At 45.2% G+C, this 27,776-nt stretch overlaps 1 protein-coding gene across 6 annotated transcripts in view; it reads right to left on the bottom strand.

The window, feature by feature from the left end:
* LOC135898084 (uncharacterized) overlaps positions 1-27,776 on the bottom strand; it is a 140,422-nt gene that overhangs the window by 75,282 nt on the left and 37,364 nt on the right. Inside the window, exons 1-4 of one of the 6 annotated variants that reach the window (XM_070526726.1) lie at positions 25,818-25,867; positions 18,385-18,462; positions 6,554-6,595; positions 1,602-1,628 (exon numbers count right to left, since the gene is read on the bottom strand). Coding sequence is in view for 1 of the 6 variants with exons in the window: in XM_070526722.1 (XP_070382823.1) it covers positions 6,554-6,595; positions 18,385-18,462 (120 nt within the window). In the remaining 5 variants the exon portion in view is untranslated. Of the gene's footprint in view, positions 1-389; positions 459-1,601; positions 1,629-6,553; positions 6,596-18,384; positions 18,463-25,391; positions 25,725-25,771; positions 25,868-27,776 lie in introns of those variants that run through there. The other 5 variants (XM_070526724.1, XM_070526723.1, XM_070526725.1 and 2 more) reach the window with 5 other exon arrangements.

Raw genomic sequence — 27,776 nt, 5'->3', positions numbered from 1 at the left:
ACCATCGGGAAAACGTTTACCAGGCATATTGAAGTCCCCGACTTGTGCGAACGTGTTGGTGCTTTTACGCCAGAACATGGTAGAATGAAGTACGATGCATGGCGTTTATGTTTTTGAAATGCTGATCACCAAGAGCCCACGTACTGTAGCAGAGCTCATAAATATGTACCAAACCAAGGACAAGTTCAGGAGGCCGCGGCATTTGACCAGGGGCTTTCGAGTGATTGACGAAACATTTTGCGTCATGGACGTCCTCTTGGTTCACTATCCCCTCTACCAAAAATACAAGAATCGGTGCCGGAGCAAGTTGCATGTAAGCTTCCTGTACGGTCCTTCGCTTACCTGCCCCTACAGCAGCCATTGCCACAACTTCCTCCTACACAGCTCACCTGGACGCTCCGGCGTGTTACTGAACAGCAAGGACTGCTGGAAGCCCGAGCGGCTAACAATCGCGCCAAGCACTTTTGATCCATCTGGCAATGTTGCTGCACAGCCGGTATTGATGAGTTGTTTTGTTTGTTCATTGGTTTCTTTCTTTCTGTACATCAACAGAAATCGAAGCAAAAGCGAAAGGCTATACAGTCTGACAGGGGCTTTTGCTCTGAGATAGAGTTGAGCACGCAGTCATAATACAAGTAGGCAAAGAGCAACAATGTACAATAATTAACCTAAGATAATCATTGAACAAACTAAATTGTCTCTATACATATGTAAAGAACAGAAGTTCCTTGACCTTGTCCGTGTTCTCTTGTTCATTACTAATAAAATAGAACCTCGTTATAGGGAAGTCGTCAGCACCGGAGAACTATCTTAACTGCATCGGTATCTTCAATGTAGCCGCGTAGTTCAGAATTTTTGCCTTTCTGTAAATACATAAAAAGGCTTTTCTTTCTATGGACGCGTCATTCTCGTTGAAAAGAGCCAATAATATTTGCTTTTGACATAAAATTGCACATCTTTGGTTATGATATTTTGAGATGAGACTGCTGACAAAATTTTTGTAAGCAAAATTGTTTGATTCTTGTTCAAGAGACGGCACATTGCACTGTGAATGTGAAAGGCTGGTTAAGGATCTTTGGTTGTGAAATGCTCAAATGCGGTTGTTTGTGCAATTTTTTCTGGTAAGCTTGTCAGAATTGACTCAAGCCGTTGAAAGAGTAAATAGCAATCCTTCGCCGTCTCCCTTGCCTTTAATTAAATTTGCATCGCATGGAGAGCTCTAGTCATGTTGTGTTCGCCGGAATCTGAACGACAATATTGTTACACGCGTGGTGCAGAACAAAGCAAGAGAGCTGCTGGCATCATTTCATGAGTGCACACTTGCACACATTGATTAGCGCACCATTAAAGGGAAGCACGTATTCACGTCGTTCCCAAATATAGTAAGGAAACATTTTTTTGGCATCATTTTCGTCACTATAGCCGCTTTCACTATATTGCAGGTTAAATACATGGGTGCCTGTGGGAGTTCGGAGTAGCATTTCGCGGCACTATAATGTTAGTTCACTAAATTTGGATTCCTTATAACGAGATGGGACTAAAAACAAATGTGGAAGTTGAACTTAGTAAGAAAAAGGTCTTAGTACGCCCTATGTACTTACCAGTAGACGTGGCGATCTGTGATTCGACTGAACGAAAGAAAAAAATCTTGGATTGCTACGCATTTTCGCATCGTAGACGACATTCGTAATAACAAACTTAGATCATGACGAGTGAAGGAAGGCTATAGAGCCCCCCTCCCCCTCCACACCACCCCCTTGGGCAGGAGCTGTTCAGAAGCATGTTGCTCTCACGAAATGCTATTCTGTTTATTGTCCCCGACAGCTGCCGCGGTGTTAGTCCAGCAAGCATTGGCGACGTGCCTTTTGATAACAGCCTTATAGAAGCTTAGTTATTATCAGACTGAAAATATAGACACCCGCCGTGGTTGCTCAGTGGCTATGGTGTTAGGCTGCTCAGCACGAGGTCGCGGTACCGTATCCCAGCCACGGCGGCCGCATTTCGATGAGGGTGGAACGCGAAAACACCCATGTACTTAGACTTAGGTGGAGAACCCCAGGTGGTTGAAATTTCCGGAGTCCTCCACTACGGCGTGCCTCATAATCAGAAAGTGGTTGTGGCACGTAAAACCCTATGATTTCATTTTGAGAATATACTCCCCTAGGGCTCTTCAAGAAGACTCCAGGCAGACGTACACCGATATCTGCGCTCACCCAGACTGATATTGTTCACATAGTTCACCTGAAGCCGCATAATGCTGGACTCTGATCTGTTCATATTGAGTGTTGTTGTCTTAGGGGGGGGGGGGGGGGAGGGACAACACCATACGTTAGGAGACTTAAGGAGACCGCAGTGTGGGGAAGAAGACCAGCGCCAACAACAGCGGCATCGTCAATATTCTATACGAGATTCTGACGCCGAAGAGACAGTGCCCTACCTTAAGCTACCCATCCCCCATTACTATAAATAAACCTTCCAACAGAAGGAGTATGTAAGTACTGGGAAACGAAAGTGCAGCTTGATACGTGCCATCTTGGCTGCTACTAGCCTGTTTCGCTCATAGCGTAAATAGGTGCAAATATGGTTTTATGCCCGCAGTAGGTCCCTTCATTACCGTCACCCAAACATCTTATTGCTTGATCGGATAGATGGTGTCTAAGGAGCCTGTAGCATTATACATTAATACATATATTCCAGTTACTCAGGAAATTTAGCTTAGCACTTGTATGAAACACTACTTATTTTGTACAATGGTCGCGTTCCTGCAATAATTTAGTTTCCATGCCCGCACATCAATTACCTGAAAAAAAATATATTTTTGACCTAACCGATGAAGCATGCACTCAAGAAATAACAGAACCAGGCACTACATATGTTCTACATAAAGCATTTCAACTGGAGGTCAACATGCATTTACAGAGTAGTATATGGCTATGGTGTTGGTCTTCTAAGCAAGAATTCGTTGGATTGAATCCCATCAACGGTGGCTGCATTTTGATGGGGACAAAATGGGAAAAAATACTCGTGTGTTTAGACTTCGGTGCACGTTAAATAACCCCGGGTGGTCTAAATTACTGTGGAGTCCTCCACTATGGGGTGTTTCTTAATCAGATCATGGTTTTCGCATGAAGGCCCACAATTTTTTTTAATTCAAATATTATAGGTTATGGCTGGAAGTAGTTACCTACCAATGATCGCGTTAATAAACTTAAGATAAAAGAGCACAGCCTGAGAAATAATGGGCCAGCAGTCGCTCACAAGTACCTAATTGGCTGCTATTTTTTTCGTTTTTCTTTTATTTGCAACAAAGTAAGTAAAATCGTAAGCGCTCAGAAAAGATATAGTCATGTTTTCGCACTCTCCATAAAGAACTAAATCATTTACGGAGATTGTATCAAGCGAAAATTGGGGCATAGATGTGGGGGGTGGAGGGGCGGGGGGGGAAGAACGGTCATGCCATGGGCGAAGTGTTCCGGTAAATTGAGGCTCAACAAATTTGATCAACACTCGTTTTCGGCGTTTTCAAAGTCGCTGTGCGAAATGCTTACAAAGTAAACCTGCTCGCTTGGCAGCAATATTTTGTTTGGCCATACTGTGGCCTATGACTGGGGGGGGGGGGGATTGCTATGGTTTGTTTGCCTACAAAGCTAAATCCGTTTGGCCGAATGACGATGTTTGGTAAAGATTTGTTAAATGAATGCTTGAATGCCATACTGTGGCCCATGTGACTGGCAACGTCCAAACGTCGGTGTGAATTGCGTATGTTATGTCCATTGAAATTGAATGAACGCTACCTTTTGTGCGTTATAGGAGACGCGTTCTTGGTTTTCTCTATCTTTTCTTCTGACCTGTACGAGACGCGGTGCTCATAGCTTAACGAAATAAGAATCATGCCGTGTATGAGATAGAATAAAGATATAATCTCGGTAGAATAAGTTGAACTCTAGCGGAAGATTACTTATCTCTGGTGTGCATAGATTTACCAGCAAGGATTATGAACCCAGTAGGAAGCAAAGTTACATTAACCGCAAAGTTTCATTCCATGAAGAAAGGGGGCATCCCATGGGTGATGCGTGAGGGAAGTTTTATGAGGATCAGTTAATTACAGGATTGCAAAGAAATTTCTTAGACAAGTGCTCAAAAATGGCGTACGGCCATTCTATGTAAAGTTTTCAACAGTCCTTGGAGAACCGCACGTGTCATCAAGTTCGCATAAAGAAAAATTTGGATCATGCTAGTTGCAATCTGAGGAGAGAGTTTAACGTTCCTGGCGAGAATGTAAGCGTATTCAGTGCTCCATTTCTACCTAACTCTAAATGTTATATAGGCGCCGGCGGTGTCCTTGGTGAAGAAATCGAGTAACCTTCATGCTTCGTTAGCATGTGGCGCATGTTACGAAGGATATGTAGGCAAAGTCAGAAGTGTGTGAGTGAATTAAGACTATTTTAATTAGGTATGAATACAGGCGCATAAGACTGTTTATTGTGCTTCAGGAATGGCCTATAATTTAGCTAGTTGTAGTGGAAAAACTGCGGCTGCCAGTGATACCAAATTTGAGGGAAACGGGGGGATCGCTATGGCTGATATGCCTGCAAAGCTAAATTCGTGTGGGCGAAAGATGGTGTTTGGTATATATTTGTTAAACAAATGCTTGAAAGTGTTATATACGGAAAAATTTTATCAAGTGTGTTATTAGGAGCAATAAAATCTTTACTCCCGCTGCTCGCAAGAAAATATTCTCGCTGCAAATTGGACTATATTTCTCTATGGTGTTTGGCTGCTGAACACGAGGGCACGGTATCGAATCCCGGCCACGGCGGCCGCATTTCGATGGGGGCGAAATTCGAAAACACCCGTGTACTTAGATTTAGGCGCACGTTAATGAACCCCAGGTGGTCGAAATTTCCGGAGTCCTCCACTACGGCATGCCTCATAATCAGAAAGTGGTTTTGGCACGTAAAACCCCATAATTTATATTTGGACTATATTTCTGAAAGGCCGCACACATCTCCTGGATATGACATCACTGATTCAATTTTGAACACTCATACCTCTGTCAACGTTCAGAATATTGGTTGCTGAGAGCATTTGCTGGCAAAATTACCTCGCAAATATTTTACGCTACATCACTGATGCTCTCGTGAATGTCTGACCATCGGCATCTGTGCAACCGTTGCTTTACGGGTTTCAGATATTACTTTGAAAAAACACTCTACAATTATCTTACTCTCTTTCCTAGACATATTTGCACGCTTACTTGTAAGTGTAATTAAATATTAATTGGCATTTATACGATACCTGCTTACTTAGAGACAGCAACATTAGAAATGGGAACAATTACGGCAATATTCTGGTAAAAATAGGAGTAATCATATTTTACACAATGACTTTTTTCATGAAATCACTATGTTAATGCAACACAAAGGCAACAACTAGAATCTGGTGCAATTTTTTTATACTTATGCACCATACCAGTCGCAAGCTGGGCCGGCATGCAAACATCAAATCGGCGAGATAAAAAGATTGAGAAGTATACGGAGCGATGTCATGAGCATGAAACGGGTATATGGCGCTCGTAGAGGAAAGAATGTTTACTTCAGCTTTATGCAGGGAGAAGTGTAGATCACATGTCTAATTACATTAAAAGGACCAACAACTAACCAATTTTTATGCAAGCCGTTCTGTTTGATGCAGTGGAAACCTTACTGGTCACAGTGTCCAATGCTTTGTGGTAACGCCTTCATACAGTTTTCATAAACATTTCCGAATCTGCAGTCGCGCTCGTCATTATGAAATAGAACACTGGAAACATGCTGCAAACATTCGTAGGTGAGCGTGATAGCGATTGCACGCGGCATTGGTGGGGAGCGGTAGGATATTCCAGTGGTCTTATTCATGTAGTTGTGGCACCCATTCAGGGAGCATTTAGCCAACAGCATTTTTTGTATTTCATAAGGGAACCAGAGAATTGAACGTACTCATTCGCAAGCCCCCGCAACAACGAAAGTACTCATCTGAGCCCCCATGCGATGAGGGGCACCACGGCTCTGACGTCCCACTGGATGTCACGGAGGCAGCGCCGCTCGGTATTATGAAGTTTGTTCTTTCAGTTACTCGTAATAAGGATAGAACAAAGCGCTAGCATCTATGTGGTATAAAGGCGGCGGTTTTAAACGATAATTGTAGCAGCCGACTTACGTGTAGTAATCTGATTGCGTACATTTCAAGCACTAAGCTTTCGCGGCCGGTTCGTTCCACACACCATCATTTTTTACTTTTGCTGCTTTGGAATTTATAGCGCCAACTTTACAGTTTAATTCTTGCGTAAATAACGAACAGCGTGCTCAATTTTATCACTATAAAATAGTTTTTATTTCATTTCTACGGCATCTCACGGCATGTTGCGGGTGGTTTTGGGTCCCATTAAACGATGCTGAAGCTACTGTGTCCATGGCAGGGACCCATTCGAGAGGAAATGCTCAGTATAGGAACATTACCAATGGCCAGATGCAAGAAAATCACGTATATCAAAGAATGTGTTGTACATACTAACCCATGCTGGACTGATATGCAGAGTCGTATCCAGATTGGTAGTCTGCAAAAGAACAGTACGCACTGCTTAGCCTCGCCTAAGACTTGGAAGTTAACAGTTTCGAGGTGTTGCAAATGTGCAATAATGAATAAGATCACAATTAACAACACTGCTGCCGCAGTGACGGGGTAGATGTGTAGCATAAAATATGCTATTTCGCTACAACCATCAATACCACGTGAAATACTGAAGACGCTGGAAACCTTCGCATCAACGTACAGCGTAAATAGGCAGCTCATTTAGGTCAAGGTTAAGAAATGTGCCTAAGCTCTCTGCGGGTGAGGTGACCAAGTGCATGTTGTTGGCCATGGTATGAAGCAGGTCCGACTATGTATTGCACTAAGCTTAATTGCATATTTAGATAAGATCGGTTATCCTACTTAGCAAGTGTCGTTGTTAGGGCCAAATTTGGCATGCAAAAGTCGTAGAGCGTCCTAGAAAACATCAATTGTTATGTATAGTCAATTTCCCCTACTTCTAAAGAATCGCGGCAATGTATATATATATATATATATATATATATATATATATATATTTATATATATATATATATATATATATTGTCAAACAAGGTTGAGGCAGCCAGCCCCTTCTTTATGCTCTCGAGTGAGAGCCCGATCACCAGGCCCCAAGACGGTGATGATGAGTATGTACAGGTTAGAATATGAAGCGTTTGAATACTGCCCGCACTAATTTCCCCGCGTGCGAAAGAGGCCAGCCAGGCCACGACTTAGCCAGGCGGGTAACGCCGAACGAATCGTTTGAGGCGCGAAACACGAACGATCTCCCAACCACGATACTGGTGGTCCGAAGAAACGCCTATGGGAGTAACGCGATAGTTCATGGGGGATGTTTGTTCATTAATAATGTAGGGTCCGATGAAGCGGGATTCAAACTTCTCACACAAACCGGGTGTACGAACGGGCGGCTAAAGGAGCACCTCCTCTCCAGGACGAAAGGAGACGGCGCGACGGGAGATGTAACGTTGCTTGCGATCTAGCTGACTGACTTCGGTATTGAAGCGAGCACGTTGATGGCATTCCTCAAGTCTCGATAGGAAGTGTTCGGATATACTGGCCGAGATGTTAGTTGGGGCATTGAAGAAAGCGGCGTCGATGGTGAATGTTGGTAAATGGCCGTAAACTAGGTTGAAAGGTGAGTACCCCGAAGTTTGTTGAATAGCGGGGTTGTGAGCAAACGTCAGAAAAGGTAAACGTTTGTCCCAGTTGTCGTGGTTGGGCCCGATATACATTGATATCATATTGTCACGTGGTGGTGACATTAAATGACACAGTAGCAATACTGTGATTAACGAAACGAGCGTTTTATTGGGCGAACATGTGCCCACAAAAACAGGCTACACTTATAGCACAACGATAGCGGCGAACACGGTCGGTGATCGTCGAAAATCTGATCAACGGGTCAAGCGCATCGGCTTTTATACAGCAGTCGTCGAATGTTCCAGACTGACCGTTCTGACCCGCGTGCCTTCCACAAAGTTTTACACCATTCGCGTTACGCGATGAAATCAGATAACTAAACGTTCGGTGACAACAGACAGCCGGGTAGAACCATCGATAACTTTCCAGAAACTGCGGATACATGCAGGCGCCTCCCGCGCTGAGCGATTACATTTGTTAGGCGGCGAAACGTGGTCGCCCGATAAAGATAAGTACATGTGTCAATATCAATGAGAGCACGATGAAATCGCTCGGTTAAGCCATTTGTTTGAGGGTGATATGTAGATGTCGTCTTGTGAACTGTGCCACAAGCTCCGAGTACTACTGTGATCATTGTTGACAAGAAAGTCCTGCCGTGGTCACTTAACTGTAGACGAGGTGCACCATGACGCAGCACAATGGCATCCAGAAAGGTGAGAACGCCTGAGGCCGAACTAGAGCGTAGCGGAGCGGTCTCTGCGTAACGTGTGAGCTGGTCAACTGCTCTCACGATCCCTCGATGACCTGCCGGCGTTATGGGCAGAGGGCCGACTAGGTCTATCCCAACGATGTCAAAGGGTGTCGCGGGACATGGAATAGGCTGTAAAAGCCCAGCAAGAGGCGAAGTTGGCCGTTTCCTTCGTTGACATTGGACGCAAGAAGCGACGTACTGGCCACAAAGGTAGACACGCCTAGCCATAAGAAACGGCTCCGAACGTGGTGGTATATCTTGTGGAAGCCGAAATGTCCAGCAGAAGGATCGTCGTGAAAGGCTTCAAGGAATTGTGTACGTAGCGAAGGTGGAAGTACAGGCACCCAGCGGTGTCCGTCAGAGTTGTAAATGTAGCGATGCATCACAACGTCGTCGAGCTTAAATAGTCGCAGTTGTCAACGTAATCTGGCATTTCGTGCAGAAGTAGTCCAGCACAGGGACTGGATAATGCCGCTGCAGTACGGATCAGAACGTTGGCATGAGGCGAGCTGAGTGACGCGATTGGGAGATAACGTGCCAGTAAGCGCTAGAGGTAATAACGAGAGGGGAGACTTCGTCTCATCGTCAAGTGGCGAGCAATGGAGAGATGTGCTCGATGGTAATAGTGGCAGCGGATAGCGAGAGAGAGAGAGCGTCGGCATCTTGATGCTTTTTCCCAGACTTGTAGACAACCTCAAAATCGTATTCTTGTAATCGGACCACCAAGCGGCCAAGGCGTCCAGATAGATTTTGAATTGACGACAACTAGCATAAGGCGTCGTGGTCGGTTATGACCGCGAAGTGCCCTCCGTAAAGGTATGGTCGAAATTTTTGTATCGCCCAAACTACAGCGAGACATTCCTGCTCTGTGATCGAGTAGTTCTTTTCGGCAGCCATTAACGCGCGGCTGGCATAGGCAACAACTCTCCCTCGTGAGCTGGTATCATGCTGTTGAAGGACAGCACCGCTTCCATGGCCACTAGCATCGGCAGGCAAACAAGTTGGAGCGTTCTCATCGAAGTGACAGAGGACAGGGTTGGTGGTTAATGCTTGCTTGACGGCTTGAAAAGGAAGTTCGCAATCGTCTGCCTTAGGGAAAGCAGTGCCCGACGTAAGCAACTTGTGCAGCAGCGACGCCACAGCAGCAAAATGACTGATGAAGCAGCGGAAGCAGGATGCGAGGCCCAAGAAACTTCTTAATTGTGTGCGATTTTCAGGGCGAGGGAAGCGAAGTATGGTAGCAACCTTGTCGGGATCTGGTCGAACGGCATCTTTGTTGATGATGTGGCCGAACAATTTGATGTTCTTTTGGGCGTAATGACATTTCTTTGTGCTTAGTTCGAGTCCAGCGTTGGAAATGCATGTAAAAACTTCGTCTAAACTCTTATGGTGCTGACGAAAAGTTGTAGAAAAAATAACAATGTCATCTGAATAGCACAGACAGGTTTCCACTTAAGGCCAAGTAAAACTGTCGATCAGTCATTCAATTGTTGCAGGAGCTTTACCTAAACCGAAGGGCATGACGTTGAACTCGTAAAGTCTGTCTGGTGTTGCAAAGGCTGTCTTGTCCTTGTCCGCTTCCTGCATGGGGATTTGCCAGTACCCGGATCCGAGGTCTAGACTAGAGAAGTATTCTGCACCCTGGAGGGAGCAAATGGCATCGTCGATTCTTGGCATGGGATATACATCTTTGCGCGTGACCTTATTCAGGGCTTGATAAACGATGCAAAATTGTACGGTGCCGTCTTTCTTGCGAACTAAGACAACAGGAGATGATGAAGAACGAGACGATGGTCGAATTATGTCTCTTTTGAGCATGTCATCAACGTTATTCGCAATGATTTTCCGATCTGCGGAAGACACGCGATACGACCGGCAACCTACAATCGAACTGCCCTCGGTTTCGATGTGATGCACTGCGACGGAAGTGCGCCCCAGAAACTTGGAGTGAACGTCAAATGAGGCACTGTGTGCAGGAGCGCCAAAAGATCTTTCTGCGCAGCGAGTCAGATCTGGATTTTTCGCAACCGTTAAAGCAGCGGCGGCAGTATGATCATCAGTTGTGGTAGACAAAGGTGGTGATTCGGTGTGAAGCTGTATCAGCGAACAAGGTTCGGTGTCAGTAAAGCAAGTCAGAGTAGTGCCATGGGAGAACACAACTGGCGAAGAAGAAGGGTTACGAACACCGACGAACACTCTACCGTCCTGAAACTGCATCAGGCTAGGAGTAACGCTAAGTCCACCAGATATGCAGTGACCGCTCGGCGAAAGGAACACATCACCATTAAGGATAGTGTCGGAAGTCCGTGTGAGATTATGCTCATTGCCCGCGGGAATGAAACAGTCGGTAGACGTGACGAAACGTAGGCTATGAGCATCTATAGCGGATAAAGATTCAGCGTCCATCGGTTGACTAGTTCGCTGACGGCAAGAAATGAAAGCTGAGGCGGAGGACACGAAATCCCATCCCAATTTCATCGCGTAGGTACACGAAGACACACGACGAACTGAATGTGGTGAAGGATGCCATCAATGAAAACACGCGCAGTGCAAATACCGGAGGGCTGAACAAGAACTGCATTAGCACAACGAAGGGGAAGGCCATTATACGGTGTCTTCACTTTTCGCAATCGATAACACAATTCAGTACTAATAACGGAAAACGATGCAGCTGCCAGTGTCAACCACGGCTTCGATTCGGACACCTTCAACACAGGCCAACAATGCATTTGACGGGCACTCCGGAGGAATTTCACCTTGTTCAAAGGATGCAGCTTTCCCTCTTGAAGCTGCACCATTTAGTTTACCGGATAGTGATCGGTAAACATGCCGGCGTCGCGGAGTGCGGTCGAGTTTGTTTACGCTCCGCCGCTGGCTGCCTGCGACGTGAGGCAGTGGGCATGGACGCCCCCATTTGGTGATGGCTTTGTCTGAAGGGGCAAGGTTCTGACTGGTGTTGTATAAGTCGCGGGTAGCTTTTTTTTGTTGCGACGATACATTGGATTTTTTTTACAAACACTGCACCGGGAAGGCACATGTAACAGGCAAACTAAGACCTCAGGAGAGCACCTCAGATTATAATAAAGCAGGCGGCAAAGGATCTCCAGGGCACCCAAGGGGTAGCGGGGTATGAAAACTGGAAGCGGGGCGGCCCGTGGGTAGGGGCCGTGGAGGCCGAGGTATGGCAGGCGGTGTGCGTATAAAAAATTGCCTGTCCGCCGCAGTTGACAGCCGAGTTCTTATGCGAACTTATAGCTATAAACTTATATCTTATACACCCCTGGCACACGGAAGCCTCGGCGCGCCCCAACCCACGGCCCAGTCCGGCTTCCAGCTCTGTTGTCCGCGTTGCCACTTTCGTGTCCTGGAGGCGCCGCCAATAATGCGAAATAATGGCACGTTGTTTTAATAAATAAAAATAACACAATTGAAGAAATATAATTGTGTCCAGCCGCCAACTTGTGACGCTAAGTTCAGCACTACCGCACCCCGCGACTTCTGCTGGCATGGCAATAGGGACAAACGCATACGAAACGGGATAAGAAACTCCTCCGAAGTGCCTAGGCAGTCATATTCAAAGAGCAAAAGTCCCCACATTTTCTATCTGGCACTCGCTCTTACTCGCACATGCGCCCACACGTCCGGCGTCTTCGCATGTGCCACGACTCGCTGCAGCTACTAGCAATTGTAAATGTGCTACCAGGTACTATTATTGCGTTATTGCAAGCAATTCAGCCAAGAACTACGTCGAGGACGAATAAACATGGGCTGCTCAGAATCTATCTATCTATATAATTATCTGTCCGTCTCTGTATATATATATATATATATATATATATATATATATATATATATATATATATATATATATATATATATATATATATATATATATATATATATATATATATATACGCCATTTACACTGCAGCCAGGCAGCCAAGCGCACCTACCAACTTCGTCGTTCTCGCGGCGGCTCGTCTCTTGTGCATCGCTCGATGGTACCATAATATATATATATATATGTATATATATATATATATATATATATATATATAGCGATGAGGTTTATTGTCGTTCACAACGGTGTGGAACGCTAGATAAATCAAAGCACTGTAACGGCTGTCCGTAGCACGGGGCTCGCTTGCGATCACGGCACGGCCCTTCATCTCTCTCTTCACACGGCACATACGCAGGGGCGCGTCTGCTTCATTACAATGCCCCGGGAGCGAAGCGTAGCCATCCTGGCAACTCAGTGCGCAGAAAAAATGAGCGGGTCGTAATACGGTTTCAGGCGGTTGACATGTACTGTCTGACGCTCACGACGACGCACGTCTGGTGACACGGTGATCGGCTCGACGATGTATTTTACCGGTGAAGTGGCCTCGATGATACGGTGCGGACCGTGATAACGGGCCAGGAGTTTGAAAGAAAGGCCAGGAATGTGGGCTGGTGTCCAAAGCCACACAAGCGAACCAGTAGCAAACTTGTGTGGTGGTTGACGATCACGGTCATCTCTTGTCTTTTGACGTTCTTGAGTTTCACTAGAAAGGGTACGTGCCAGCTGACGGCGATCTTCAGCATATTTGGCGACTTCGGAAAGCGGAGTATACTCTGTAGCGTCAGGTCCGTATGGCAGTATGGTGTCCAAATGGCATGAAGGCTCACGGCCGTACACACGGAAAAAGGGGAAAAAGCCGGTGGTCGCTTGCGTCGCTGTGTTGTACGCGAACGTAACCGGTGTCCCGTAACCGTTCGCGAACGGACAGCGTACGCGAACGTACGGTGTCCCAGTTGGAGTGGGCGGATGAAATATACATCCGCAACATGTCGCCAAGTGAGCGATTGAAGCGCTGGGTTAGACCGTTGTTCCGGGGATGGTACGTGGTCGATTTGCGATGAATTATCCTGTACTCAGCGAGAAGGGCTTTGATACCTTCCGACAGGAAGACACGGCCCCTATCACTTAGTAATTCTCGGGGAGCACCGTTGCGAAGAACGAAATTGCGAAGAATGAAAAAAAACAACGTCACGGGCGGTCGCTGCTGGCAGAGCTGCAGTCTCAGCGTAGCGAGTAAAGTGATCTACGCCGACAATAATCCACCGATTTCCACGCCCGCTGCATGGAAACGGGCTGTAGAGGTCGATGCCGGCGAGGTCGCACGGACGAGACGGGCATGGTAGCGGCTGCAATGGTCCTGTGAAACGCGGGGTAGGTGTCTTGCCTTGTTGGAATGTAGTGCAAGACTGAATGATATTTTGCACAAAGTTGTACATGCCTCTCCAATAATAACGCTGACGCAACCTTGTGTAAGTTTTCAGGACGCAGGCATGGGCGCTTAGGGGATCAGAGTGAAAAGACGTGCAGACGTCAGAGCGCATATGACGAGGTATAGCGAGGAGCCATTTGCGTCCGTCGGGCATGTAGTTGCGACGATATAGATTGTTGTCCCGCACGGAAAAGTGGCTTGCTTGGCGACGCAGTGCTCGTGCCGAAGGGACGTCAGACGGAGCGGCAAGGTAGTCAAGTAACTTTGCACGGGTCGGGTCCTTGCGCTGCTCTGTGAGCATGTCAGTGATGGTGAACGGTGATAGGTTGGACGAGGAAGCTGACAAAGACGCCAAATCAGGCGTCAGTGGAGAGCGAGAGAGCGCATCAGCGTCGGAGTGCTTGCGACCGGAGCGCTACATGACGCGGATGTCGTACTCTTGCAAGCGAAGCACCCAACGTCCCCAGCGTCCAGTCGGGTCTTTCAAGGAAGAAAGCCAACAAAGGGCATGGTGGTCAGTAACAACGGCGAAAGAACGGCCGTAAAGGTATGGGCGCAACTTGCTTAGTGCCCAGATAATCGCTAGGCACTCCTTTTCTGTGACGGAGTAATTTAATTCTGCTTTCTTTAGAGTACGGCTCGCATAAGCAGTGACGTATTCTTCATAGCCAGCTTTCTGTTGCGCTAAGGCCGCGCCAAGTCCAACTCCGCTAGCGTCAGTATGGACCTCCGTGGGAGCATCAGGGTCGTAGTGGCGAAGAATTGGTGGTGAGGTCAACAAGTGGCGTAACTGCCGAAACGCTGCATCACATTGAGGTGACCACGCTGCTATGCCGTTACTGGCGGAAAGTAAACTTGTCAAAGGTGCCATGATGGATGTGAAATTGCGTACGAAGCGACGAAAACAGGAACATAATCCAATAAAACTTCTGAGGGTTTTGATAGACGTTGGCGTTGGAAAGTCGGCACTGGTGCGGAGCGTGCCTGGGTACGGGAGGACGCCGTCTTTTGAGATAACGTGACCCAATATGGTTAGTTTTCTTGCGGCAAAACGGCATTTCTTGAGGTTAAGCTGTAGGCCGGCAGATGCGAGACACGTCAGAATGCCATGCCGGCGAGCGAGGTGTGCCGGTGAATCGCTTGAGAAAAAGACGATGTCGTCTAGGTAACATAAACAGGTATTCTATTTGTTACCGCGAAGGATGGTCTCGATCATACGCTCAAAAGTAGCAGGCGCGTTGCACAACCCGAAGGACATGACGTTAAACTCGTAGAGGCCATCGATGTGACGAATGCGGTTTTCGGATGGTCAGGCTCGGCGATTGGAACTTGCCAGTACTCGGAGCGCAGATCCAAGGAACTGAAGTATTCTGCGCCTTGTAAACAATCGAGAGCGTCATCGATTCGAGGCAGTGGATAAATGTATTTTCTCGTTATCTTGTTTAGGCGTCTGTAGTCGATACAAAAGCGAATGGAGCCATCTTTTTTCTCACCAATACGACCGGTGAAGAGCAAGGACTTTGAGAGGGACGGATGACTCTACGTTTGAGCATGTCGTCCACTTGCTCCGTGATGAGTCGGCGCTCTTCGGCGGCGACACGATACGGGCGCTGTCGCAAGGGGGAGTGGGAACCGCTTTCGATGGTTCGAGAAACACCGGTGGCACGGCCCAGTGACGTCTGATTACAGTCGAAGGAGTTGACAAACTGGTGAAGGAGAGCGGGAAGTTGGCGGCGATGAGGTGGGGAAAGAGCAGGGTCGATGGCGTTGTCAAAAACCACTGAAGGTGATGAGCCGGACACCGAAGCGATGGCTTCAACATGACGATGGGAATCGGTTGGAACATCGAGGTCGTCGACGTAGTCGACCGCCTGGAAGTATCCTACGGTCTCTCCACGCAGTAGGCTGAAAGGGTACTGGTAGTAGTTGGTGACCAGCATCACAGTTGACCCGGATGTTACAGTAAGCAGGGCGAACGGAAGAACAATGCCCTTGCGTTGAGCAAACACATCGGATGGCGTGAACACCAAAGTGGGGTCAGATGTGGCATCAGACGACAAGACAACAGCCATCGACGACTCAGGAGGTATGCTTGTGTCGGTATCAACAGTGAGTTTGTCGGCAAAGTGAGGAGAGCTGGTCGGCAGCGATTCACATAGGGGTAAAAGCGACACTTCTGCACGCGAACAGTCAATGCCAGCATGATGACGTGACAGGAAATCCCAACCAAGGATGAGGTCGTGAGAGCAAGATGGTAGCACGAAACACTGGATAATGTACAGAACGTCGTTGATGACGACACGGGCCGTGCATACAGCTGAAGGGTGAATTCGCTGCACGCTGGCAGTGGCGAACACCAGGCCAGAGCGAACTGTAGTCACTTTTCGTAGCTTGCGGCAAAGGCTCTCGTGAATGAAGGAAACGGCTGTTCCGGTATCCACTAGTGCGACTGTGGATACTCCCTCTACAAAAACGCTAATAACATTTTGAGGCGAAGATCGAGGTCTTGAGAGCGTCGATGTATTTGCAGTTCTTGCCTCAGGAACTGCAAAAGTCAGTTTCCCTCTTCAGTGGGAACTCGACGACGCAGGGGCGAAATCGAAAGCCGACGAGGGGAAGGAGAGCGCCGAGTTTCCGACCGGCGATCAGTGTCGAGACGTCGTGGTGAAAATGGAGGTCAAAGCTGGTACGCTCAGTTGGGGCGCAGCGGCGACAGAAGCGTGCTACATGACATGGAATGCTGCAGGCGAAGCAGATAGGCCGGTTTTCTTGAGTGCGCCACGTCTCGGTGGGACGCAAAAACTGTGGTGAGGTTCGGGCAACTGGAAATGAAGCCGGATGCATGGGCGATGAAAAGGAAGCTGTCTGTGTAGGTGGCCGGGCAACCATAGCTGCATAACTGAGCGGCAGCGACGTAGGGCGAGTGGCAATGGTGGTACGGGCCGGTGGCGCACTCACAGGATTGGGTAGGGTTGTTGTAGGAGCTGCAGGAAGCGGTTCAGATATCTGAGTTCAGATGGCTTGCTGCAGCGTTGGAGGCAAAGCTGCCGTAGGTGCGTCGCTGTGAGGGAGCAGCGAGAGCTGCCTGGCCACCTCTTCACGAATAAAACCTTTAATATGCTGCGAGAAGGTCGAGTTGGTTATTTCGGCAAAAACCGCGATGCTCAAGACGGAATCGGCGTGCTGAATGTTCTGGCGGGCGGTGGAACGTTGGCGGCGCAGCTCGTCAAAGCTCTGGCAGAGGTTAATGAGGGCTGATACGCTAGTTGGGCTTTTGGCCAGCAACATCTGAAATGCGCTGTCCTCGATGCCCTTGAGGATGTGTTTAATCTTGTCATCCTCTGACATGCTGGGATTTACCCGCTTGCACAAACCGAGAACATCCTCGATGTAGCTGGGGAATGTCTCTCCAGGCTGCTGTGCGCGCTGGTGTAGACGCTGTTCAGCGCGTAGCTTACGCACAGCTGGGCGATCAAAGAGTTCAGCAAACAGAGTCGTAAGCACGGCCCAGCTCCTAAAGTCTGATTCGTGGTTAAAAAGGCAAAGTTTGGCTACGTCGGCTAGGTAGATAGGCACTTGGGTCAGCTTAGACTGGTCATCCCATCTGTTATGGGCACTTACACATTCGTACGACGACAGCCAGTCTTCCACGTCGTGTTCGGCGGTCCCGCTGAAAATCGGTGGGTGGCGTTGACGAGGGACGCCGGCGCAGATGACAGTGGCAGCCGGGGGTGAAGAAACGAGGTGGCGGGATCAGGCATTGTGCTGGGCGATCTTGTTGGCAGGGTTCGAGTGCGGAGCTCCAGGACGAGGCGAAGGATCTCAGCAACCTCCAGCAAATGCGATGAGGTTTATTGTCGTTCACAATGGTGTGGAACGCTAGATACATCAAAGCACTGCAAGGGCTGCCCGTAGCACGGGGCTCGCTCGCGATCACGGCACGGCCCTTCGTCTTCCTCTTCAGACGGCACATACGCAGGGGCGCGTCTGCTTCATTACAATATATATATATATATATATATATATATATATATATATATATATATATATATATATATATATATATATATATATATATATATATATATATATATATATATATATATATATATTCCATACACATCTTTTAGAAGTGAACGCTACATCTTGCTTAATTAACGTTTAGCAGCGCATATGACATAATTCAACGTAAAAGTGCATTGTGGACCGTCCCCCTCATGAGTTTGACATGGTAATAAAGAGTGCCTTAGCGCGAATACCGACACTCTCAAGGCACCCTCAGCGGTTATTTGTTTTGTGCCTATTCATTATTCAATACAAAATCACTGCACGGCGTGCCACGTCGTCGCAAGAAATGAGGGAATTCCGCAGCGCAATCGCTCAGTGCTATAAAAGGGAATAGACGAATATTAGTTAACACCCTTTCTCGGGCGAGAAGTCACCTTGGTTTCCCCTCTTTTAGCGTAAAACCTTGCTGTTCTCCGGGCCACTAGCCCTAACATTCATCTGGCTTACTGTGCAACAGCACTGCAGCTAGATACACGAGCGGAGACGTAGACTGAAAGCCAGAACTCTGCCACCCTCCGTAGTAGGCAAGAATACAGCACTCACCCATGACGACGGATGCTCTGGTTGGGCCTGTGCTTTACCGAAGGAGTGAACACGCTGGTTCGAGTTCGCGAGTCGGAGCTGAAGAAGAAGAAGATGATGATGATCATGATGCTGATAAATCCTCAGTCAATGGCACAAACCCACTATGGGGGATAGGCCATGAATCGGGTGGTAATTAGATTCAATAAATAAAAGAAAAATAAATTGCCTAATAAATAAATAACACGAAAAAGAAAGGCAATCAAATAATCCAAGATGCAAAATAAACTAAGAATACATCAGATGAAGTATTGATCAATATTATAGTAAGCCTTGCGATGATAGGAATGTTAAAAAGAAAAAAAGCAAAAAAAGGATATACTTAAACATGAGTAAAGTGAATTATGAATAATAGTGAGATTTAAACTGTGCATTTGTGCTTTTATTTTTTGAATTTTCTCATCTGCAGTAGAAATAAATAAATTCTTGAAACTAAAGACTATTAACAAGGCATTCTTTCTCCACCACATAGAAAATTATAAATGGCTAGGCAAACGTTCCTGTGGCTATATCTCTAAGCTGTTGCTCCAAGGGAGAGTATAACAGCGCTGCTTAAAAGTAATCCTAAATTTTATAGAGGAATTTCTAGACATAGTATTCGATGAATTGAAAACCACCGGCATGATAATAAAAAATTATCTATAGCTACGTTGAAGTGTAGCACACCGGCGTGTTCTTATTCTTCTTCCAGCTATTGTTGATGATAATAGCGCTCATGGAAGCAGTGTAACAATTAAGGGGAAATGCGGCATGAGGTAGCCTAGGAGAAATGCGTGTTCTAATAGGGCAAATGAAACATGTAAATATAAGGATTTCAAAGATCTATATAGTGCATGCCTTCGCAGTAAGGCTACCTACCATCATTCGCAGTACTTATTTTGTACTTTCTAAATTGTACAACATTATTGTAATACATGTGCTCTACCTACTGTAAAGCAAAATTACAAAAGAGCCAATGAGAAATAAAAAACCAAAGACGCTATCAATTTGAAGAATCATTTAATTTTAGTGAAAGGAATATTGAGCAGACAAGTGAAAAGATAAAAAGTTTGAGTTACCAGGGAAACGGGTTTCGGATTCCTAAAAGTCAAACACAACACAGCAAGCATCCCTTTTGCTGTTAGCTGGTTGGCTGACAAGGATGAACCAACCGACCAATCGCAGTGGCAGCGTATCACATAAGTGTGTACGCAACGACACATAGCTCTATGGGAAATTGGCCATAAATCGGGTTGTGCGACGAAGAAGGAAATATAAAGTCAACCTTTAAATATAAACAGAAGGTGGTAGCGATTTATAATTATTATTCTATCAATATTTATCACAAATGAGCGATCATAGTTCTGATAGGGACAGCTGGGTCGCAGACCGAAGGTCATTAGCCTAAAGCAGTTGACTCCAATACAGTCAAGCCGTCGGACAGAACACGGCAGGAAGGTATAATAATAGTAAAATGACATTCCAGCAATATCCAGCAAAGCTAAAAACGTGAAATGAAACTGAACAAATTATTAGCATGTAATGTCAGTTAAGTGGTCTGAGAAAATATTTAACACAGTTTCATTAGTCCCTGCTTTTTATCATTCAAATACCATTCCTGAAGCTTCACAGCGCTTGCTGGAAGTAAGAAGCGCACATACAAAGTATAGTCTGTTAAATGCAGTGCCAAATAGCATAGCGAAAGGACTAACGGAGGAGGAACGTTTAGGCGAAGCTCGCAAAAGAAATGTGCCATAACCCAGATATGATGAAGAAGTGGAGGAACTGCAAGGACAGATTTGGCTGCGTTTCAGAATGTCAACCCTTTGAATGAAAACTTCCTCTAAAACATGACAGATAAAGCTGGTGCTCATGAAGCTTCATCACCGTGTTCAAAAACATCCACAGACCTGATCTGTGAGGCAGTTCATTGCCTATGTTTTTTTTAACTTCTAACAATCGTTTTTTAGTGATTTGTTGGCGCTTGCCCTTCCTTAGGTTGAGCGCGTTGAAAATGCTCTGCGCCAGCTTGGCCTGCACTTGAATGTTCCTTTATTGTCTTTGGGAAAATCAGGAGCTCCCAAACAGGACGTGTGCAATACCATAGAAATCTTGAGTTGTGAATACCGCGGCAAAATGGTATGGTATGGTATGGTATGGTATGGTATGGTATGGTGTGGTATTCTTTATGCGATGGCGCACACCCACTGTGGGGGATTGGCCAAGCTTTGGATGAAATTAGGCTATCTTTATTAAAAAACTGAAAATGGTAAAGCTAACTGGAGGAAATAAACAAAAATAAAATGTTTAAGAATTCAAGACAATCTCTTTGTAGCAATTATAAAATCCTCCACGGTTGAGCAAATATCCCTGTGGCACTGTCCAATAGAGGAGGCTCCTAGAGAAAGGATATCTATAATTGAAAAGCTCAAAGCAAGCTGTGTAATTCTTGATTCTAGATTTTTCCTTAAAGAAGTGAAACGGCGGCAGAATATGAAGAAATGATCTATTGTTTCATCTTCTCCAGACTGGGCACAGAGGGGAGGGCACCAGACCAGCCCTGTGACGAAAGAAGTTTAATTTTGGTATTCGACAACGTAATTGGCTAGAGATGACTTCAGTTTTTCTGGTGTGAAAGGAATTTTTAGGCCAAGGGAATAGGAGGTGTCGATATTCTGAAAAATTTGATACAGCTTGGTTAAAAAAGTCTTGAGTAATTGTATATCTCCTGAATCTAGTCGTCGTCAGGTAAGCTATTGTAGGAAGTAATGGTAATACTGGGCCACTGAGGGCCGCTCTCGCGAGACTGTCAGCCATTTCGTTCATGACTAATCCTTTATGTCCAGGCACCCAAAGCAATCTAATTAAATTTATGTTGGCAGGCACTAGAAAATGAAATGTATGTAAAAGGTTAGTGACACCATTTGCTGTGAGCGAGGAACATAAGGATAAATAATCTGTTATAATTACTACCGCCGATGTTGACAAATTTAGTTTGTCACATCTAGTTAGTTAATTTCCCATTTAGTTACTCACATTTAGTTAGTTAGCTAGATATTCATCCAAAAATACGGAATAAAAGTCCGGAATCCTGATTGCAAATGACCAGTTTAGAGCGGGAGAGAAAATGCCAATTCCAGATTTTTCTTCACACTGTGAGGCGTCTGTCGCAATGAGCGTACTTATAGATAAACTCAATAAATGGTCCTGTAACAAGCCGTTTAATATATTATAAGGGATATGTTTTGCATTATTTGGGTAGATGTCATCATATATAATTTCTAGGTTCTCTCGCGCATCACAAATAGGCAGTACCTCCCAGAGACATACATTTAAGGGATTTATCAATGTTTGTACGAAGACCACCTGTGGTGTATGAAAACGATGCCAGTGTACTCCGAAGAAAAGTGCAGGCTGGGAAATGAATGTGTATTTCAATCTTCTAATAGGAGATTCATGCAATTTCAAGACTGTTTGCACCGTCAGTAACCGAAATATACACAATATTGAGGGCAACCTGACTTCTTGGTGCAATATGTTATTGGCACCATATTTCGGTAATCCTCAACACAGTCGTAGGGCTTCCCGCTCAAGTAGAACAAGGGGACGTAATTTATAAGCCGGGGCATCAGAAAATAAAACACATCCAAATTCTAAAATGGGCCTCACATACATTTTGTATATCATTAAAAGTGGATCTCTCCGTATTCCGGACTGACTATTGCACAGCTTCCGTAGCATACCAACTGCTCTTACTCCTTTTTTAACCATATGGTCAATATGGACGAGCCAGTTGAGGCAATCGTCATATACTACACCTAAGTATTTCACCGACTCCACTTGAGGTATAGTCTCGAGGCGATAGGATATCGATATATTAACGGGATTGTTAAGAGGGAAAACTAATATCGAGGATTTTCTAACGTTAAGTGAAAGGCGAATTTTGTTTAACCAGGTTTCTATAGCGTTGAGGTAGTTTTGTAGTCGATAACATAGAGAGTGAATATCACTGTCTGATGCGAAGAAAGCAATGTCATCCGCGTATACGTATGTTTGTACGTCTTGATGAAGAGGAATGGAACACATCAGAATAATAAATAGTAATGGTGAACTGACACCTCCTTGAGGAACACCTCGTGATTGATTATAGATACTCGAGAAAACGCCTCTCAGTCTGCAGTAAAATGTTCTTCCATTTAAAAATTCACCAATCTAGTTTAAAAAATAACTTGGAATCTCTAGATTTCGCAATTATATCTAATAAAATTAAGTGTTCTACACTGTCGTAGGTTTTGTAAATGTCTAATGTCACAAGAGCACCTATTTGCCTCTGTCGCCGTGCTAATTTTATTCTACTTTCTAGGTCCACGTGAGCATGCCAAATTGAACATGATGGTCGGAATCCAATTTGGCAGGGGCTAAGCAAGTCGTTGTTCTGTATAAATTTATACATGCGGGCATATAGAATTCTTTCAATTAATTTAACCAAATTTGAAGTTATCGCAATTGGCCTAATGTTATCTATTGTTTATCCTTCCCCATGATTCTTAAGAATAGGGATGATTTTAGCAATTTTCATACGCAGACGGAATCCATGAGAAGAGAATTGAGTAATTTACAATAGCTAAAAGGACATCAGGAGCTTCCTTAAATAAAATTCTGATCAAAGTAGATGTTACCCCATCCACACCGGGAGCTGAATCTGGAAGTCGCTCCACGATTTCAGCCAATTCTAACATGGAGATTTCTGTAAAATCATCTGATGCCCTTCGTAAGCGAGAACCACTTGGCAAGACAGAAGAAAATCTAATTTCTTATCCCTTCGCGATTTCTTCTAGTGATTGTTTCATTTCATCGCTACTTAAGATTATAAAATCAATAATAATTTGATGCGGAAGAATTTTTCTACCGCGGAGAAAACGGTACAATGCACGCTTATTTTTATTGTTAGATAAGAAATCAAAATGCTTACAATCGAATTCATCTTTGGCTTTAGAAACTGTATGTTTAAAGACACCTCGAAAAAATTTATAGTCACTCCAATTTTGGGGACTCTGGTTATGCAATAATTTTTTCCAAGCAGCTTTTCTCTTTCTGTAGTCTCGAGTGCATTCTTCATTAAACCAAGGACTGCAAGAATTTATTTTGTTCAATCCAATCTCAAATTGAGCCTTTTTTCCAAAGCGGAACTTTCCAAAGCGGAACAGATAATCGTGGTTTTTTGTTCTGTAGGCGCATCAGACAGAGATGAAAGAACACTTCCTAAGCATTTTTAAAAAATGTTGTAATTTATGAAGGTTCGAACGTGATCACCTATAAATGTTACCGGACGTGCAACGTAAAATACTATCGAAAGTGATCACTGCTTGTCGAACAATCAATAGTCGACCAAGAATTGACGGAGAGACTCGGGCCAGAGAATGTAAGATCTAGTGAAGAGTAAGATCGGCCTCTAACAAACGTAATAGATACGGAGTTTGCACACGTGAGGCGATTGTTCAACGACCAGTTCCACAATCGGGTGCCGCACAAATCTGTTCTTAAACCCCATGAGATATGGTGAGAATTGAAATCACCTGAGATTACAATGTCACGTCCACAAGAGTTAATAACACTATCCAGAGTGCTAGTGTCCAGTACGCCAGATGGAAAATATGCATTAACTACGGTAAAAAGAGAACATCCCGGGATAACCAATTTTATAGCTAGGATTTCACACTCTGGAGTAGAAACTTGAAATGAGATTTTAGCCTTATGGCAAATTTTAGATGAGATAAGTGTAAATAACCCGCCACCTCTTGTAGGACGGTCTAATCAAAATGACCTGTAGAATTTCAGTTGAAAAGATTTCTCAGGTTTTAGCCACGTTTCTTGTAACATAATTAAATCAGGATTAAGTTGAGAAGTTAAACAAGTCTACTGATGTAGAATATAAAGAGCGGCAGTTGCACTGAAGCACTTTTAGTGATACTATTTTTTGGAAAGTGCCGCAGTCGAAACTTCCTTCTGCAGAATGTTATCCTTTAGCACAACACTGGACTGACTTTTCTTCGCTTTTGAGTGAGGACCGGGGGAGGAGTCTTCACTAATAGACGACATGGTTCTTTCATATGCTCGAGCATTTTGTTCTACCTCTGTCATTTCCAAATCTGTATTAATCAGATTACAAGTTGCAGGGCTCGCAGATGAGGGATTTGAAAGTCCAATATCATTATTGCAAGGATTGGCGTCTGATCTTTCATGGTTAGTTTGGTGCTCAGGACCAACTGTTTGCGTTGGTACAGGAGCTGGGCAGGTAGTTTGCATCAAATGAGATAAATGACTAGAAACGGCTTGTGAGATACATTCACCAAGGCTCATTGCCAACCTTTCCATAGCTTTTGTAAGTGCCATTTCCACAGCGGCCTCTATAGTTACAGTAAGTGATCGGTCCGTGGTAAGATTTTGTCTACCTATTATCCCCGCATAGCCAGATGCCCTTTCTGTCACAATGTTTATGGCCTCCATCCTAGAGAAGCGTTGACGATCAATTATTTCAATCAACTGTAACTCTTAGCTCTAACAGAACAGTTTAAATATTTGGCTGGATGATTTCCACCACAGAGACAGCATCGCTCTTCTTGGGCATTACAATCACTTTGAGCGTGTTCTCCTCCAGATGCGCAACAACGTTGTCTTAATTTAGACCCTGCCATACTATGGCCGTATCGCCAGCAATTGCGGCATTGAATCGGACGCGACGCCAGGGGTTCAACTCTGAGCACAAGGGGCCACACCTTTAGCTCTGACGGGCAGGAAGTTCCAGAAAAAGTCGCAATCACTGATTCTGTTGGGACCCGCTTATTGTCTACCACTCGAGTGCATCGGTAAACAGCAATTACTCCAGTCCCACACAATCTCTCAGGTGCTTCAGCGGGAGAAAGATCAGCATCGACACCTCTGACTATTCCATTAGTGCAGGCGAGGTGAGCAGGGATGAAGGCACTCACCGGTAATGACGCGAATGACGAGCACTTTAGCAAATCCGCGACACAGGACTGGTCTGGTGATCGACACACGATACCTCCGCGGCCGAACTGCCTCACTTCCGTGATGGTCCGGTATGAAGAGGTAGCAGCTTGCAGGGATTTCTGGATCGCCTGGGGGTTGGTTAGACCTATAAAGCCTCAATTTGAAGGAACCAGAGCCACCGGGATGTTGCTCACACCACTGCGGATGAACAAATCTAGAGGTAATTCATCCACTGGAATAGAGGCCGCCCATGGGGACAAAGCCCTGCATGGGGAGTTTTTAGACATCAGCCTAGGAAGAAGGTGGCGTTAGAATTAGCGAGAGCGCAAGAAATAAGATTAGTAAAGCATTATATCACCCAAAACCTGGCCAAGTGACAGAAACCGCAGCGAACGAGCAGGAACCTTCGAGCGAGCAGCTTGCTTCTTCTTCTTCTTCTCCTCCTTCTTCTTCTGTTCTCGTATTTACTTCTTTCTTCGTTTGTTACCGTAGTTGAATATTCTTCTTCTTCTTCTTCTACTCCTTCTTCTTCTTCTGTTCTCTTATTAACTTCTTTCTTCGTTTGTTACCGTAGTTGAATATTCACTTTTTAGGACGCAGAAATTGTATAATCCGCATCTTAGTGTCAAATCACACTTTGTTCTTTATGTTGCCTGTTTGTTTTTCTAAACCTTCAAAAGACAATATAATTCAAGCGATGATTCCTTTCCGTCATTTATGTGATGAGGCCTGACCGTCTAACAGTGAAACAAGCCGTGGAACCATTTGCCGACGGCGACTGATATTTGTCCCAACATTGTTTTAAATACGAATTGCAATACAATGGCAAAATTATAGCTATACATCTCCAATTTGCTCTCGGTAAAGCTACGGGGATCCAATTCGGCAGAAATTGACGTGCATCAGCGGTAACCTGTATACTGTAGTAGGTCAGCTTAGTTATTGGATTTAGAGCAGGGATATTGCAAGTGGATCTGAGCAAGGCTGGCGATAAAGTAGCACGTCAATTTTTTCTTCGCCTCGCTTAAGTCCTCCAACATTAGCGACGGCCGAATTTTTTAAGGGGCATTAAAACTAAAACTAAGCTGACGTAGAGTCTTAAACTTCCATTCCAGTAACTTCACAGCGCTTGTATGTCGCCAAGAAAAGACTTAGTTTACGAGAAAATAGCGTTTGGAGGGTCTGTTCACCTTTAGCAGTATTCAAATGAGCCGTCCCCAAGCTGGGAACGGTGACGTTGCACACACCATCACCGCCCTTTATCGCTACCGATGAGTAAAACAGCCGCCGCCTGATCGAGCTGCTGTTTGTGGCGCAAAACGCGAACTTGCGGCCACGGAGAAATAATAGCCAAGAAAGAGGGTTGAAATCCTTGCTGCAGCTGCTCTAGGTCAAATGGCGCGGAATGTTCGGAAATCCCGCAACATCGCACAAATATTGTAGCCTTTGCTACTTGCAGTCTCTGTGAGTTCGGCGAGCCAGCAAAATCGGTGCAGCACTACCCGATAACGAAACTACTTAAACGCAAAAGCGCGGGCTGCGCAGAGTGGAAAAGCCAAAGCTTTCTGAGGCCTGCCTCGCTGTCAACGGTAACGTCATTGAGCTCGTTCTTTTTGTAAAATTCAGAAAGAGCTGGACAATAGCATTTTCTTTCGTATTGCTATGGAATACAATAATGCTTGTATTATGAGTGGCAGAGTACTAGGGATATTGGGTTCAGGGGCGTTGAAGCATCAAACGCTACCTGAATATGCTCACCACAATTAATGTACGCCTTCCATCGCATGATTTGTTGATTACAGAGAATAGCTTCTCAGAAGCCTCCGGCTTTTTGATTCCATTGACAATACTCGATCGTTAGTGCCTAATTTCACCTGTATTTCAGAAGAGGCTGCTGCCAAAAGGTGGCGCGTGATACTCCTCTTTTTAAAATAAAGGTATCGCCCAAAGGCATGGCCATAGAAGAAGCAGTCATTAGAAAGCAGGAACCTAGTGACGTCATTTCTAAAGCACAGAAAGTGTGACTGTTTAAAATATATAAATCTATACTCGGGAAATTAGAAACGAGGTCCCACTTGGGAGCACACTGCATGCATGGCACCCGTCAATAGGGGCTCCACAGCTATGAAAACAGGAAGAGAGAGAGAAAACACATCTGCATGTTCTTCCAATACTGACCTCTATACGGAATATTTGATGCTGAGAAAACCGGTAACAAGTGTCTTGCGGTTGAGCATATGGAAGAGCAACGCTAGCCTTACAGGCGTACGGCCCAAAGCAGACTGTCTCGTAGCTTATAACTGTTGCTTGAACTGATATATACGCTTAGCTTTCCAGAGAAGTATTTATTTGCCTTATGTTCC

The sequence above is a fragment of the Dermacentor albipictus genome, chromosome 10 (genome assembly GCF_038994185.2).
Source record: "Dermacentor albipictus isolate Rhodes 1998 colony chromosome 10, USDA_Dalb.pri_finalv2, whole genome shotgun sequence".
NCBI lineage: Eukaryota > Metazoa > Arthropoda > Arachnida > Ixodida > Ixodidae > Dermacentor > Dermacentor albipictus.
The sequence above is the reverse complement of the archived record's forward strand: the minus strand, read 5'-3'. Positions and strand labels throughout refer to the sequence as shown.